We start from the raw sequence: 15,085 nt of genomic DNA, 5'->3' as shown, positions 1-15,085 counted from the left end.
TCATTGAAGACCACAAATCGAGGCACTCTTCTTCTTACATCCACTCTTTTCTTCAAGTCTTCTGGCAAGACTCCTTTTTTGGATGTAGTCTTTGATTGGCTGACGCCAATCATTTTCATTTGCACTATCCAGGAAAGTTATTAAGTTGACTGTATTTTCTTCTTCAACTCTTTCCGTAGATTGGGATAATACATGCCGTTCCCCTATGGTAATTTGGATATCCCTTTCTTCAGGAAGTATTAGTGATGCAGCTAAATTAGCCAATGCATCAGCTTTACCATTTTTTGATCTAGGGATGTGATTTAGAGTTATATCTTGAAATTGGCCAAGCAAATGTTTAGCCTTTTCATGATAAGGGACTAAATTCTCATGCTTGACCGCAAATTCACCACTCATTTGTTTAATAACCAAAAGAGAATCGCCAAATACCTCCAATGATTGTATTTTCATTTCGAGTGCAACTTCGAGGCCGATAACTAATGCTTCATATTCTGTTACATTATTTGTGCATATAGCTAGAATATGGAAAGAATAAGGTATCAGACCTCCTGACGGTGTCACAAAGACAATTCCCGCACCTGCCCCACTACTTCTTGCTGCCCCATCAAAATATAATTGCCATGATGAAGTATCAATTGTGAAGACTTCTTCGTCAGGAAGATCTTCTCGCAACTCCATATCATCTGGAATTGGGTGTGCTGCCAGAAAATCAGCCAAAGCTTGTCCTTTTATTGCTTTTTGCGGGACAAAGTTGATTTCAAATTCTGACAACATCATGGACCATTTGGCGAGTCGTCCAGACAACACGGGCTTGGATAGGATATATCTTAGCGGGTCAGCTTTTGACAGTAAAGTCACAGGATGTGAGAGCAAATAGTGTCATAGTTTTGTGACGGCAAAAATTAAGGCCAAACACACTTTCTCGATTGGAGGGTAGTTTTGTTCTGCCCCTACTAAAGTTCTACTTAGGTAGTAAAGAGCTACTTCTTTTCCCTCCTCATTATTTTGCGCTAGCATGGCTCCCAAGGAATGGTCGAGTGAAGTGATATATAATATCAATGGCTTTCCTAAGATTGGAGCTCTTAACACTGGTGGGTGCAACAGGTACTTCTTAATGCTTTCAAAAGCATTTTGGCATGCCTCATCCCAAATAAATGGGACATTTTTCTGCATCAACCGCGAAAAGGGTTGACATCTACCAGACAGGTTTGAGATGAATCTTCGAATATACGCAAGTTTTCCCTGTAGTCCACGTAGTTGACGTAAATTACGCGAGGGAGGCATTTCCAAAATTGCTTTGATCTTTGCAGGGTCGATTTCAATTCCTCGATGTTTGACGATAAACCCGAGGAACTTTCCCGATGTTACCCCAAATGCACATTTTAAAGGATTCATCTTGAGATTGTGTTGCCTGAGTCTGTCAAAGACTCGTTTTAAATCGTCAAGATGATTCGTCCTTTCTTTTGTTTTGACCACTAGATCATCGACATAACATTCGACAGTATTGTGCATCATGTCTTCAAAAATTGTGGTCATTGCTCTTTGGTAGGTTGCCCCTGCATTCTTGAGGTCAAATGGCATAACTGTATAACAAAATATGCCTTTTGGTGTCCGAAAAGTAGTGAGCTCTTCGTCCTCGTGTTCCATTTTGATTTGGTTGTACCCAGAAAATCCATCCATGAATGACAAGGCATCAAAACCAGTAGTAGCATCTATTAATAACTCAGTAATGGGGAGTGGGAATTCATCTTTTGGGCAAGCCCGATTAAGATCTCGATAATCCACGCATATGCGGAGTTGCCCATTTTTCTTCATCAATATGACGATGTTTGCAAGCCAAGTAGGATACTGAACTTCCCGAATAAACTGGCCGTCTCTTAACTTGTCAATTTCTCCCTCGACTTTGGGAAGTAATTCTAGTCGAATCCTTCTTTGAGATTGTTTAACAGGGGTAGCATCTTTTGATACTGCCAACCTGTGGACAGTAACTTTTCGGTTCAACCCCGACATGTCTCGGTATAACCAAGCAAATACATCTTTGTTCTCGCAAAGGACTTGTATGTACTGTGGTAACTCTTCTTCAGATAATAAAGCACTGACAAACACAGGCTTTGGATAATCCTCGGTCCCGAGGTTGATCTCTATTGTCATCCACAGTTGCTTGTCCTCCATCTTCGAATTCCTGAGGTGCTGGTTGAAAGATGTCTATAAAATCTTCTGAAGGGTTTGAGCTTGAGCCTTCATCTTCTACAAGCAAGCTTTCTTCAACAGAGAGGTAATTGACTTCAGCCAAATTTTCTCCATCTTCTTGTGTTTCATGCCCCTTAATAGTAATTCTCAAAGATCTCTTCTGTTTTGGCACCCACTATTTTTGCTTTTTGGTTCCCTTTGACTGTGGAGCACTTGGGAAAACAAGCCTTTCGAATGCTGACACTCGTGGAGTGGATGTGCTTGGTTCAAGTCTATCAAATACTGAGACCCGCGGGGAAGGTGTAGGTACATCGTCGCTGTGAAACATTTTTTGTTCCTCCACTGTTAACTCGTCTAGTTCAAAAGAAGCTTTTAAACAATCACTATTTTGATGGATCGTGACTCCTTTTTGCTTCTTGAAATGAACCTTTTTCTTCGCTGTTTTGAAGGTTTTCGGAGTTACAGAAGTGGAGGACGTTTTATTGAGGGTAATGACTCTTTTATTTTTCTTGCTATCTTTACCAAAGGAAACTGAAATTTGCATTTTACCCTTGGGTAGTGACTGATCGATTTTCCTTAGTGGTAAAGTAAAGCTCGTCATTAGGGCTGTCATCGAATCTTCGATCGGTGTCAAAGCTTTTTGCCCTATTCCTCGTTGACTTTTAGGGATATACTTAAAGGTTCGTTTTTGGTTAGATACCTTCAAGTTCTCCTCTTTGGACTGAGGAGATTTCACAAGGGATAGTTGCTTAATTTGTGGAGAGTTTTGTACGACTGAGCTTTCATGACGTTTCCTCTCCTCAGGTTTCCCTTTCAAGATGGTAACATTAGCTGGCTTGTAAAATTTTGCATCAGCATAATTCACTTGTTCCCCATAAAAGGGATTCAGGTCTGCATTGACACTTTTGACTTTGCCTTCCTTGCAAAACTTAAAACATTGGTGGAGTGTTGAAGGAATGACTCCATATTCATGAAGCTATGGTCGCCCTAACAACACATTGTAGGATGTATCTGAATCGATGACATGAAATAAGGCTTCAGAATTTAACTCGCCTATTTTAATTTTTAGTGTGATACTTCCCCTTACTTTTTCTCCAGCTTGGTTAAAACCTTGAATAGTCAATGATGATGGAGACAATTGACGTGGGTGTAAACTAACATCTCTCAAGGTTTTTAAGGGGAGTACATTCACAGCCGATCCACAATCCAACATGATGCGGCTCACGCGATTATCAGCAACCATACCCGTCACGTACAGAGGTCGATTATGTAAGGCAGCTCCCAACTGACGATCTTTATCATCGAAAGTTATGCATGCCATACAAGAGGTATGCGTCTCAAGTGATGTAGGTTCCACTGGCTCTATTTTCTCCGTATAAAATTCAGGACTTGTCAATGCGACAACAAGTGCATTTCTATGCTCAGGAGACATCTGCAGTGCATCATAAACACTTAAAAGAGCAGGGATGCGCTTTAGATGAGCCAGTATATCATATTTTGCTCGCGTCATTTCATCTTCACCAGTGGTTTTACATCTTCGATAGTCATAGGCGAATTCTTGGTTGGCTGAAGATGAAGGCTTTTGAAGGTCTTGTTTAGCTTTTTCAAGCTTTTTCGCTTCTTTTTCCTTTTCTGCAAAAATTTTCCGCCGCATATCTTGCAAGATAATTTCATCTACCTCTTTTTCACTTTCAGGTGAGGTAGATTCAGGATCTTCTTTTGTTAAAGTCATGCAACAATGTGACACACTGTCATTACAACTAGCTGCCTTGTCCCGTAACTCTTTTGGTAAAAACTCCTCCAGAGTTACTAGGTTTCATTTTGGTTGTTCGGGTTCGTTTCTTTTGGAAACGGCCTTTTTCTTGCCGATCCTTTTCTTACTCTTTTGATCCTTTATATCTGGTTTACTCCGAAATTTGACTCCGGAGTTTCCAGATGGCTTCCGAGATGGAATTTTTGTCGGCTTTTTCCGAGTACATGTTTTCCATGTACTTTCTAAATCCTCTTCACTATCATACCAGTCCTCCCAAATTTCTAGATTAGGCTCTGTCATGAGCTCATATAATGTAGGAATATTTGGGTTTCCTGGCCTTGGCATGTCTGAGTGGGCTTGGACTATTGTAACTTCCTTATCGACTTCAAATGCCCCAGAAATTACGTCCCTTTGTGCGGGATCATTTGGTATTTGGTCATTCTCGGTTAAGGAAGTTGTATTTGTTGTCGCTTTCCCGAGAGAAGAGTCAATCTCAATCTCTTTTCTCTTGATCATGCCTTCGATAATGTTTTTAAGGATGTAACAATCCGACAATGGGTGACTCACAATTTGGTGGTACCGACAATAATTTGGATCATTTGTCATACCAACCTCGTTGGGTCGTTTCGGCTCGGGGAGTCGTATTGCCTTAGCTTTTAACAACTCATCGAAAATTTGGTTGACATCATCATCGTCGAATGAATACTTAACTTCTTTCCTTTCTTTGAGAGTTAATTTCTTTTGCGGCTCTCGTGCCTTCCATTTATCTTTGTTGCCGGTATTGATAAAAGTTGCCATTGATTCTCCCTTCTTGAATAGCTTTTTATTTTCGAATTTCAGTGAGGGTTTGCTACCCCTTTGCCGAGAAATTTGTATTTCAAGGTTGCAGGCCTTCGAGACGAGCTCATTGAAAGTTTTGGGTTCTGCTGTACCCACAAAAGTTGCCACCTCAGGGTTGAGGTTTTTGGCGCACATTGAAACCGCCGCTTGTTCCGATATCCTTTCTGGACATTGGAGATTGAGGTTTCTCCACCTGGTTATGAACTCATTAGCGCTTTCACTAATTCGTTGCTTCGTTTCCACTAGGTCATGTAGACTTATCGTCTTCTTTGAGCTCACGAATTGTGCCAGGCAAGCTTTTTGTATGTCATCCCAAGTAGTTATCGATCCTGGGGGTAACTGAGTATACCAGGTGAATGCTGCCTCTTTTAGGGATTGCACAAATTGCCGGATCAATAGTGCATCTGATTGGGCAGATTCACCACATGCAGAGGTGAAATAGGCCAAATGCTCATGGGGAGAACCATTAATTCCATCAAACTTTTCAAACTTTTGTCTGATGTAGTTTGGTGGAAATGGAATTTGATCATAGTAAGCCAGGTATGGCTTATGATACCCAAGAATAGGCATTGTTGCAGCCTGATATTCCCGAATACCCTCCATGATAAGAGCCTTCAGGTCCTGTTGAGGTTGGACACCAGCTAGTGGTGGTTGCACACCTTGTGGTGGCGGTTGTGTGTTGCCTACAGGCGGCATTGAGGACGAGGATTGTTGCCCAATCTCACTCTCCTTTTGTCTCATATTAACTTGATGAGATAATTCTGTTGAGAGTCGGGCTACTTCTTCATCCCTCTCAGCCAATAATCTTTGCAGTTCCTGAATCTTCTTTTCATTACTGATTGTCCCAGTTACTAACACTAGCATATTTTTATCATTGCCAATGGTTAGTGCTTCGAACTGAGTAATGAGATCAGAAGACACCCTCTCACTGTGTTCAATAAAGGGAGTGTCTTCTAAAGAGTGTTCAGATGTACAACACCCCTCTTCCTGAACTTTTTGAAAAGAGGGATTCACTGATTCCTGAATAGGAGTTGTACGCATGGCACGAGCTCTCGATCGAGTTACAGGGCCCGTGTAGGAGGTAGGCTTATCAGTTGAAGTGACCCTTGTTGGTCGGTAGCCCTGGAGAAACATCCAGTCACCATGTTCTCTTCGGAATGAATTAGGGCTTGCTTTGGGAACCCTTACACTATCGCTTCTAGCCTTCTTTGGGAAGGAAAAAGGCGTCCTACACCCCTCATCTAATAAAGGGTGTTCATTGATCTCAGCGTGTGCCCCCTGTTGACCTTGGCGGTTGACAGAAATTACGATCGGAGGCCTAATCGGGGTGCCTCCTACTAATTCCCTCATTTCAAGAGGGTTTGGTGAAGGTGAAGTGTTTGTTCCTCTCCTCCCTTTTGTTGCCTTCCTACCTCTCCGAGGTTGAGAAGTCGGTGTTGCCTCAGTTTCCTCTGCAGAGGTAACCATCACTGAGGCGACAGTAGGCAAGAAAATAGGAACGGAACCAATCAAGATACGCTCCCATTCTTGGATCATTACGGGGGAGCCAATCTTCGTTGGCCTCCTTTCTGTCTTAGCAACCTTTGCTGCAAACCTTTTCATTGCCCAGGCTTGCCTCTTTTTAAAGCCCTTTGCTGCCTTGCCTCTTAAGGCCTGTGCAGTCTTAGGGACATTCTTCACACCTTTTCCTCTTCCAGCCTTTTTAGCTGGTGTAAGTGTCTTCACATTCTTTATTGGTTCAGGCACCCTGCATGAAATGGGTGCTCGATCAATAGAGAATGCTGCCAAAAAGCGGTTCTTTTTTCCTCCTTGGGCAGAGGAGGTTGTTGGTAACTTGTGGAAGTAAACCGTGACTTGCGGTGCCATTTTTTCCTGAAAACAGTAAACATGATTAGCACCAGAAAGTTAAAGTTGAATAATAGTCATCATATTTGGAGATGAAAAGGAGAATGGGTCCCACCGGGCGTGCCAAAAATTATGTTAAGCAAAAATTTCACATTTAGAATATTAAAAATAAATACAAAAAACAATTTCACCTATGCTGAATTTATAGCATAAGAGTTTATTAATTTAAGTTCGACCCATCCAAGATTATAAGAATAATCTCTTAATTACAATCCTCTCATATAAAGGAAATACCCTTTGATTCTAATTACGATGATATTAAATAATTAAAATAATTTGGGGAAAATTTGGGGTAAATTTGGAATTGCAGCTGAACTCAGTCCATTTAATTAACCGAGCTGCCTACATACCTTCTTTGTGAAGGATCAAGCCACTTGTAGTTCAGAATGCGGTATTTTAGAATTTGGATATAAGGATTCCAGTAGATGACCACTTTCAGGAATCCTGTGCTATTTTGAGAATTTGGAAAAATTCCCAAGTGTATGACCTTTTATGGAATTTGGAGAGTTGTGTTTTATACCATTTTGCGGTATTGGCGACTGCACTTAGTCTTAGCAACTAAGTTGCCTACGTATCCTTTTATAGGAATCAAGTCAAACGTAGTTCCGAGTTTTTAATTTTTTATGAGGTGAATGACCTCTTTTTCTTTGGAATGCCATTTAATTTGTTATGGCTTTGAATTTTAGTGCACTTTTTAATTTTTAGGTAAAATTACCATTTTTGAGATTTTTGTGAGGTTAATGACCTCTTTGACATTTAGTGAGGTGAATGACCTCTTTGATTGGTTGATTTTAGTGAGCTCATTTGGAATTTTGTGCCATTTTGTATGGCTTTAGAACTTTACCACTTTTTGTGATAAATTTGAGTTTGGAGATCTTTTTATATCTTTTGTAAATTTTAGAATTTTACCACTTTATTTTTGTGATGAAATTCAGTTTTGCAATCTTTCTATTTTTTTTAGAAATAAAAAGATTATTTGACTGATATTTAATTATCTATTCCAAAATTTGAAGAATAATGATAATCGTTTATCCCATATTGAATAATATCTTAAATCTAAATCACTTTAAGATTTAAAATAATATGATAATGTATGAGATATTTAACTTATCGAATAATATCAATATCTTATAATTCAATTTGAATTATAGAGATTTAAAGATATTAAATAAGTTTATATTTGTATATCTTTATATATTAAAAGTGCCTATCTAACGGCAATTCTTGGTTTAACGATGTTGTTTTGTTTCCTCCGTTAACTTTAACAGAATATTCCCAATTAATTTATATTATTTTTTTAACAAAAATTTATTCAAAAAACCACACATTCCGTTAACATAACATTATTTTATTAAAAAAAACACACATTTCGTTAACATCCCAAAAATAACAAATTATGCTAAAAATTAGGAGTAGAGAATAAAACAAATTGTTTCTCACTCTGTCGACGATTGAAAACGAATTGGTTTCTTAATTCCTACTTTCTAAACGAAAACTATTTGGGTTTCATCTCTATCATCATCTTCTTCAATCTCAATCTCTTCTCTCACATCAATTTGGGAGCCGTTTTTATCAGCAATGACAGTTCTGAAGCTCCGTAATAGAGCGGGAACACACCCAAATACGCCACGATAACAATCAGGTTTTTTGTTTTTGATTTTCTTCAATTTCGATCGTAATTGAATTCGTTTTGATTTTGATCCATGCTCATCTCGATTTTAGTCTTACTCATTATTAGGAGGAAAAAATGAAAAAAAATAAAAAAAAATTGTCTGTACTCTGTTCTTGATCTGTATGCTCCTTAAATTGAAGTGGTTTGGAGAATCTTGTTGAGTTTGAAATGGTTTTCAAGTGGTTGATCATTAAAAGAGAATTTCGGTGTTGGATCCTTTGATTTTGTGCAGGCGACTATTTATTGAGAAGTGTTTAGGTGGAAAGTGTTTAGGTGGGGCTTAATAAACATACTTGTACTTGAGAAATAAATCATAATTTTATAGTATACAAGGAATTTCTGTGGTATGTACACCTATCACATTACTTTCACTCCAATTTTTTTATTATGTTATATAATTGCATGCAAGAGGAGTGTTTCTAATTGCATTGTAAATTATATATAATATTAGGTGAGAATGGCGAAGCCTTTCCAAAGAAGATACGCCTCAGGTCAAATTTGCTGGTTAATATTAGACCATCTCCGGGAATTCAAGTAAATCTTTCTAACTATTAATTTATTAAGTAGTAACTTATATATACATTACAATAATTATGTAACGGTGTAGTATCTTCTCCCAACGTTTGCTCTGTCCATCTCCTCGAGCTTAGATCTGATAGATCTAGCTTTTTTCAGAACGGAAACAATGTCAGAATTGATTCGATGTCGAGGTCTTTCATGGCGGCCTTTTTGAGATCGATGTAGTTGGTGAAGGACTCTATGACTTTCTTTTTCGTATTTGTTCTTGATATTTTCTTTAATTATTCTAGGGATTGTCTGGTTTTTTTTTTCCCTTTTTCTAAGAGTTTAATCTTTGATAAATTTAAAGGCATAATTGATCATTGACTATGAATGTATAACTGGACATGAACAAGATGACTTAGGATTAGTATTTAGGGTTGCCATAGATGTGGGTGACTACCCAATATTGCAATCACTATCATATTTAAATGAAAACATTTCGGAGGAAAATATAAAGGGACATCAACTTAATTAAGAACAAAATTAAACTTTATATTGAAAAAGAAATAGAACAAATTTCATTGTGATAATCACTGATATTTTTCTCTATTTATTGTTTAGGAGAAGTATTTTGAATTTGTACTAATTGAACTGCCATATCGGAAACTTTTTTGCAACTTTTGATAGGTGAATTAGAGAAGCAGTTGGATCTTTGCTTTCAGTCACGGGAGAGGGCATCTTGGCATGGTCTGGAGATGATAATTTTGTTGTGGAGGATAAATCAAGGATGCAACCTGAGGCAATATATTTTATTTATTGTATTCTAACTCCTCAAGTTGATAATAGCTAATTCTTACAATGTATATTTTATATGGCACCCAATTATTTTTGCAATTGTTATGCAATGTTGAAAGATTATTCCAAAAAACTTCTTAACCCCAAAAGTGTAATGAACTTATAATAAACGTTTTAAATATATTTTTTTGGGCTTTCAATTTAAGAAAAATAATCTACTATGCAACTTCTAAAAAGTAATATGGTAGGAATCTTAATAGAATTATATTTTTAGCATGGCACACAACTGTGAGGCAACTGTTATGTAATGTTAAAAAGACTATACATGTATGCGAAAGCTTCGAAAGCTTCTTAATCTAAACACCAAATCTGTTATGAAATTATAATGAACTTTTTTTAAATATATTGTATCTCTCATACAACTTAAAAAAATATTATTCAACTTTTAAGAAACCAATATGTTAGGAACCTTAATAACAATGTATTTTTAACTTGGTACACAACTATTTAGCAATTGTAATGCAACCTTAAAATACTATTTTAGTATTAATAACAATCTACCCAAAGTAACTTTTTATGTTGTAAGAGTTCACAGAGAAATTTAAAGAATTAAAATAAATGTCATGTCTCCATTTAATTGCTTAGTTGTGGTCTGTCTTTCGGTTGTGACCTTTTTGGCCACGTTTGCTGCACTTATTATGTTTTTTTTTTTCATCCACCTATAAACTTTCTTTTCCTTGGTCTTCCTGATCTCACTTTCTCTATTCAGGCATCATTTATCTCGTTGAATCTGCAACGTCTTGATGAACAACTTGCGAAGGTTGTTTACGTAAGTTCAACATACATATACATTTTCCCACTGTTTCTAGCTGAGAAAGATGTTTCCTTTGCTGCTCATGTTATCCTTGAAATAGTTTTATTGTTCAAATCTTCAAATTTTAAAGTAGGGTATACCATACTTATCATAGTTTGCTGTACAGCGTGCAACAGAGATATCAAAAGCAAGCAACTCTCGGGAAAGTGACCAAATTCCTGCAACCAATGATCGTTCAACACTTAAAGAAATATCTGAAGATTTAATTAATTTTTTGGCGAATATTTCTGAGGTTAAAGCACCTGGCAGTCTTCATCCGTCTCTGGGATTTTGTGATTCATCAAAACATATTGATGATGCCAAATCTTTAATGATGCTACAAAAAATTACATTTTGAGAAACAGATTGTGTCTTCTAAATTTTCTATAAGTAAATAACAAGTATTATTTTGTTATGACCTAAATATACTCAATTATATTTTACTAACCAAATATAATAGCACATATATTACTTTAATTAAACAAATCATTCGCATGATTATACATTTAGATACAATCTAAATAAAACAATAAAAAATTAAACTCTAAATAAAACTAATATTTACGTGCCTCGGCACGTAACTTCTAACTAGTATATATATATATATCTTTCCATTGACACAACGTACAACACAGATATACATACTTTTATACAAAAGCAAGTGTTTTATATCAGTAAAATAGAAGAAAACATCATTCCGCTTTCCTTTACACTGTAAGTCCTTCTCATTCACATCCTTTTAAATTTAATCAATCAACAATCAACACACATATTATATTTGACATGCACGTATGGGTCTATGTATGGGTCTATTTGACAACAAAATTTTCTCTCACTTCAATACCCACTACATATACCTATTACCTATACAGTTATGCTACATATATATAATGAATGACCTTGAGCCTTATAGTCTCTTCATCATACAATATGATGATGTATACACAATATATATAAATATATACATACATGAACGATTATTATATAGGCATACTTATATTATTGGTTCCATTCTCAGTCCGATTGGTTTGAAACCCTTACAAATTTTGGACTATAATATATAGAAGAAATATATATATATATGTATATATATAAGTTTAATCAAAATTATATATCACTTTTCAGGTTTGGACTTCACGAGAATTTTACAACCAATTTTGATCATATTGCAATCGTAGTGCTTTTTTTGAGAAGGTATTTACTATATGGTAAAAATTGATCACATTAGAATTTTGGCAGCATGACATTTTCGTTTAATTTATATTATGATTTAATATATTCTTTATGGTTATATCTCACTTTTAAAGATCTTTTATGGCTTAAAAAGCCTAGATCAAAGTGGACCATAAAAAATATATAAATCTTGAATTAATTTAAGCAGGATAACAGTATTAATTTTTTTTTTTTTAAGATTTCATATATTTCCCATGGCTATATCTCACTTTTGAAGATCTTTTGTGGCTAAAGCAAAGCCTAGATCAAAGTAGACCATGAAAAATATAAGAAAAATATTGGTTTGATTTTAGCAGTATAACGGTGTAAAAAAATGAGAATTTTCCTTTTATCTCTTGGCTATATCTCACTTTTGAAGATCTTTTGTGGCTCAAAGAGCCTAGATCAAAGTGGACCAAAGATAAAAGAGAAAAATTCATTAGAGCAAAGAAAGATTTAAAGTGAAGAGCAAAGAATAAAGAATTTTACCTATCCCTTACAATGTAAAAACTCTTGCAGATGAAAATTTTATGCACAAAGCTTTCTCTCTTTCTTATTTTCTCTCCTGTTTCACTCTTACGTTTACTTCTGAAACTGCCCAAAAAAAATAAAATCCAAAAAATCTCCTCTTATGCTGCCTCTCTTCCCTTTTATAGAGACCATTTCTTTTTTTTTTTTTATTATTTTTATTTTTTTTACTAACCACCCACTCAACGTATAAGTGGTGAGAGTGGAGAAAATATCTCCTATTTTTACTCTCATCTTGACTGACCATTTTTATCATACTATTATTATTATTTTTTTTCATTATTATTATCATTTTTTATTTTATTCCTTTACATTTTGAATGGCTTATAAAGGAGGTAAGTTATAATAATAATAATAATAATAATAATAATAATAATAATAACTTTTTTTTCGTTGAACACTACATAATCACCATCTTCGTCACTATCATTGCCATTATCACGATCTGTGTGCTCTAAAGGGTTCATATGCATTTCTCTTCTAATCAAGTTGTGAAGAAGACAACAAGCTAGAATGATGCGACATTGAATTTTTACAAGATAGTATGATCGACCTCTAAGAATTGCCCATCTTCCCTTCAACAACCCAAATGCTCTTTCAACTACATTCCTAGCAGATGAATGTCTCATGTTAAAAAATTGTTGAGAACTATTTGGAGGGTGTGTCCAATCATTTAAATGATAACGCTGTCCTCTATAAGGTGTCAAGAAACCTTCACCATTAGGATACCCAACATCACATAAGTAATAATATCCTACAATTTATCAAATATAATTGTGAGAAATCTTATTTAAGATGAGTATCAATAAATAATAACTAACAAAAGAGAAAATAATTTCACCTTGTGGAACTTTAAATCCGTTCCTGTTTATAGCATCTCGTAAAACTCTAGAGTCAGCAGCTGAACCCTCCCATCCAGGCAAAACATAAATAAATTGCATATCTTGTGAAACTACTCCTAATACATTAGTAGCAATTTCGTTCAACCTGGTTTGATATCTAGGCCTATCTAAAGCTAAGACATTATCTTTAATATATGTCCCATCTAGAGCCCCTAGACAATTCTTAAACCATTTCACCCTTTCATCAGTGCAATCATCACGAATTGCCACAAGTTTTTTTAGCAATACACCATGAAGACGTAACAAAGCATTTAACACCATATTGAAATCTCTACTAACAGTTTCACCAGAACGTGTGAATTGACGTCTCACAATTCTATTTTTAATATCGTGAGCTATTATATGTAAAAAAATTACTACCATTTCTTCAACATCCACATTTTTACTCCCCTTCAATCCTCCAGTGGTTTTGAGGTGATGACATAAAACAGTAAATGTTCTTCTATCCATATGAGTACTCTCTATGCATGCTAAGTCACTTTCATAAATCATTCTATAATAATTTAATTGACGGATTTGATGCCTACATAAAGAAGTTCCACTCATATTTTTTTTCTTCATTTACTCAGTCCTTATAAATGATCATAAAAATGAAAAATGTGAACAATAATTTCATCTCATTTAAGATCTCTATCAATTGTCCTAAATTCGCTATAAGTTTTTTTTTTTTGTGGCTAGAGAAAGTTGAGTCATACCTGCAAATAAATTACATCTATATTAGTTTTTTTTTTTTTTTTTGGCAAAGTAATTATATTAGTTTGTTACAAGAATGATTTTTTTTACCAATTTTGAAGATCACTTATGCTATATATAAATAATTATATATGTAATATATGTTGTTAAGAGAAAGTGATAAAGTTTTAAGAGATAAATATTTTATGTTAAGTGTCTATATTATTATAGTAAAATTTTGAAGAATCAACAATTAGGCAAAAATAGTGCATGATAAAAGGATCAATTAAATATGAGTATAGATTTGTTTATTACTATATCTTTTTTATATAGGTTCAATAATTTATTTAGCAAAACAATCTTTTATTATAATTGTATATAGTTTTAGAAATGTTAATTTTGATGATGACTTTGTAGAAATATAAATAGAATAATTATTTTAATTTTATATTAATATGTATTTTGATTTATGCTAATGCATATATATATATTATTAAATGACTGATAATTGCTTTTAAAAAAAAATGACTGACGATTTAAAAGTATATATATTATTATAAGAGGTAATTTTATGTTAATGCACACATATATATTATATATACTAGGTGATTGTTACGTGCCAAGCCACGTAGTGTTAGTTTTATTTAATATTTTAGTTTTTTTATTTTAATTAATAATTAAAATAGTATAATTATTTGAACGATTTGTTTTATAAAAATAAAATATGTGTCAGTATATTTAGTAAGTAAAACATAGTTGTGTTATAATAATGTATGTTATTAATAGTAAAATGTACATTAATCTTCTAATTGAAAAAAATTCTATTATCTCATTTCATATCTAATTATAACTACACAACTATATATTTATAGACTTTCACATTCTTTGCAAATTACTAATAAGCACCAATAATATTTTCATATTCTAATATTTTTCAACCTTCTCCTCTTGGTGGTAAAATTAAAAATAAAACTAAAAATAGCACAAACATATAAGGTAAATACTAATTACAGCCCATTTTATTTTTTTTATTATTATTTTTTTAAGCCCAAGCCCAAAAATCTCTAAGCCAACACAATCAATCTTCTTTTATATTATCTTTTCTAGATATTTTATCTATATTTTTCTTTTTTAAAAAATAAATAAAAAAATTATTAATATTCTCCCAAGATAGGTTTGTTAGAGAGATATGTGGTTAAGATGATTTTTTTAATTTAAAAAGAGATTATTAAAATTTAAAAGATTGTTTATTTAAAAGATTG

At 34.3% G+C, this 15,085-nt stretch overlaps 2 protein-coding genes and 1 long non-coding RNA gene across 4 annotated transcripts; 1 reads left to right on the top strand and 2 right to left on the bottom strand.

The window, feature by feature from the left end:
- LOC115696435 (uncharacterized) lies at positions 1–777 on the bottom strand. Its single transcript, XM_030623337.2, has one exon. It carries the CDS (start codon positions 775–777, stop codon positions 1–3), a length of 777 nt encoding a protein of 258 aa, XP_030479197.2.
- A 7,306-nt stretch (positions 778–8,083) lies between these two features.
- LOC133039573 (uncharacterized) lies at positions 8,084–9,755 on the top strand. 2 transcript variants are annotated; one of them, XR_009688708.1, is made up of 4 exons: positions 8,086–8,330; positions 8,593–8,704; positions 8,812–9,107; positions 9,549–9,755. It is a non-coding gene; the product is annotated as an uncharacterized LOC133039573 (long non-coding RNA). The 2 variants fall into 2 exon arrangements; XR_009688709.1 differs by having other exon boundaries at positions 8,084–8,330; positions 8,812–9,755.
- Positions 9,756–10,550: 795 nt separating this feature from the next.
- LOC115696434 (uncharacterized) lies at positions 10,551–13,601 on the bottom strand. The gene is made up of 4 exons (XM_030623336.1): positions 13,091–13,601; positions 12,662–13,003; positions 10,773–10,846; positions 10,551–10,688 (listed from the first exon to the last, which is right to left on the bottom strand). Exons 1-4 carry the CDS (start codon positions 13,599–13,601, stop codon positions 10,551–10,553), a joined length of 1,065 nt encoding a protein of 354 aa, XP_030479196.1.
- Positions 13,602–15,085: the final 1,484 nt, after the last annotated feature.

The sequence above is a fragment of the Cannabis sativa genome, chromosome 7 (genome assembly GCF_029168945.1).
Source record: "Cannabis sativa cultivar Pink pepper isolate KNU-18-1 chromosome 7, ASM2916894v1, whole genome shotgun sequence".
NCBI classification, from domain to species: Eukaryota; Viridiplantae; Streptophyta; class Magnoliopsida; order Rosales; family Cannabaceae; genus Cannabis; species Cannabis sativa.
The sequence above is the reverse complement of the archived record's forward strand: the minus strand, read 5'-3'. Positions and strand labels throughout refer to the sequence as shown.

Excerpts from the sequence above, each read along its gene's own strand:
- LOC115696435 (XM_030623337.2), bottom strand. The coding sequence starts at position 777 with ATGATGTTGTCAGAATTTGAAATCAACTTTGTCCCGCAAAAAGCAATA.
- LOC115696434 (XM_030623336.1), bottom strand. The coding sequence starts at position 13,601 with ATGGATAGAAGAACATTTACTGTTTTATGTCATCACCTCAAAACCACT. Across the intron at positions 10,847-12,661 it reads CAATGATAGTGACGAAGATG|CATCATTAAAGATTTGGCAT; the intron begins GTGATTATGTAG and ends AATTTTTTGTAG. Across the intron at positions 10,689-10,772 it reads AGACGGATGAAGACTGCCAG|GAATTTGGTCACTTTCCCGA; the intron begins GTGCTTTAACCT and ends CATTGGTTGCAG.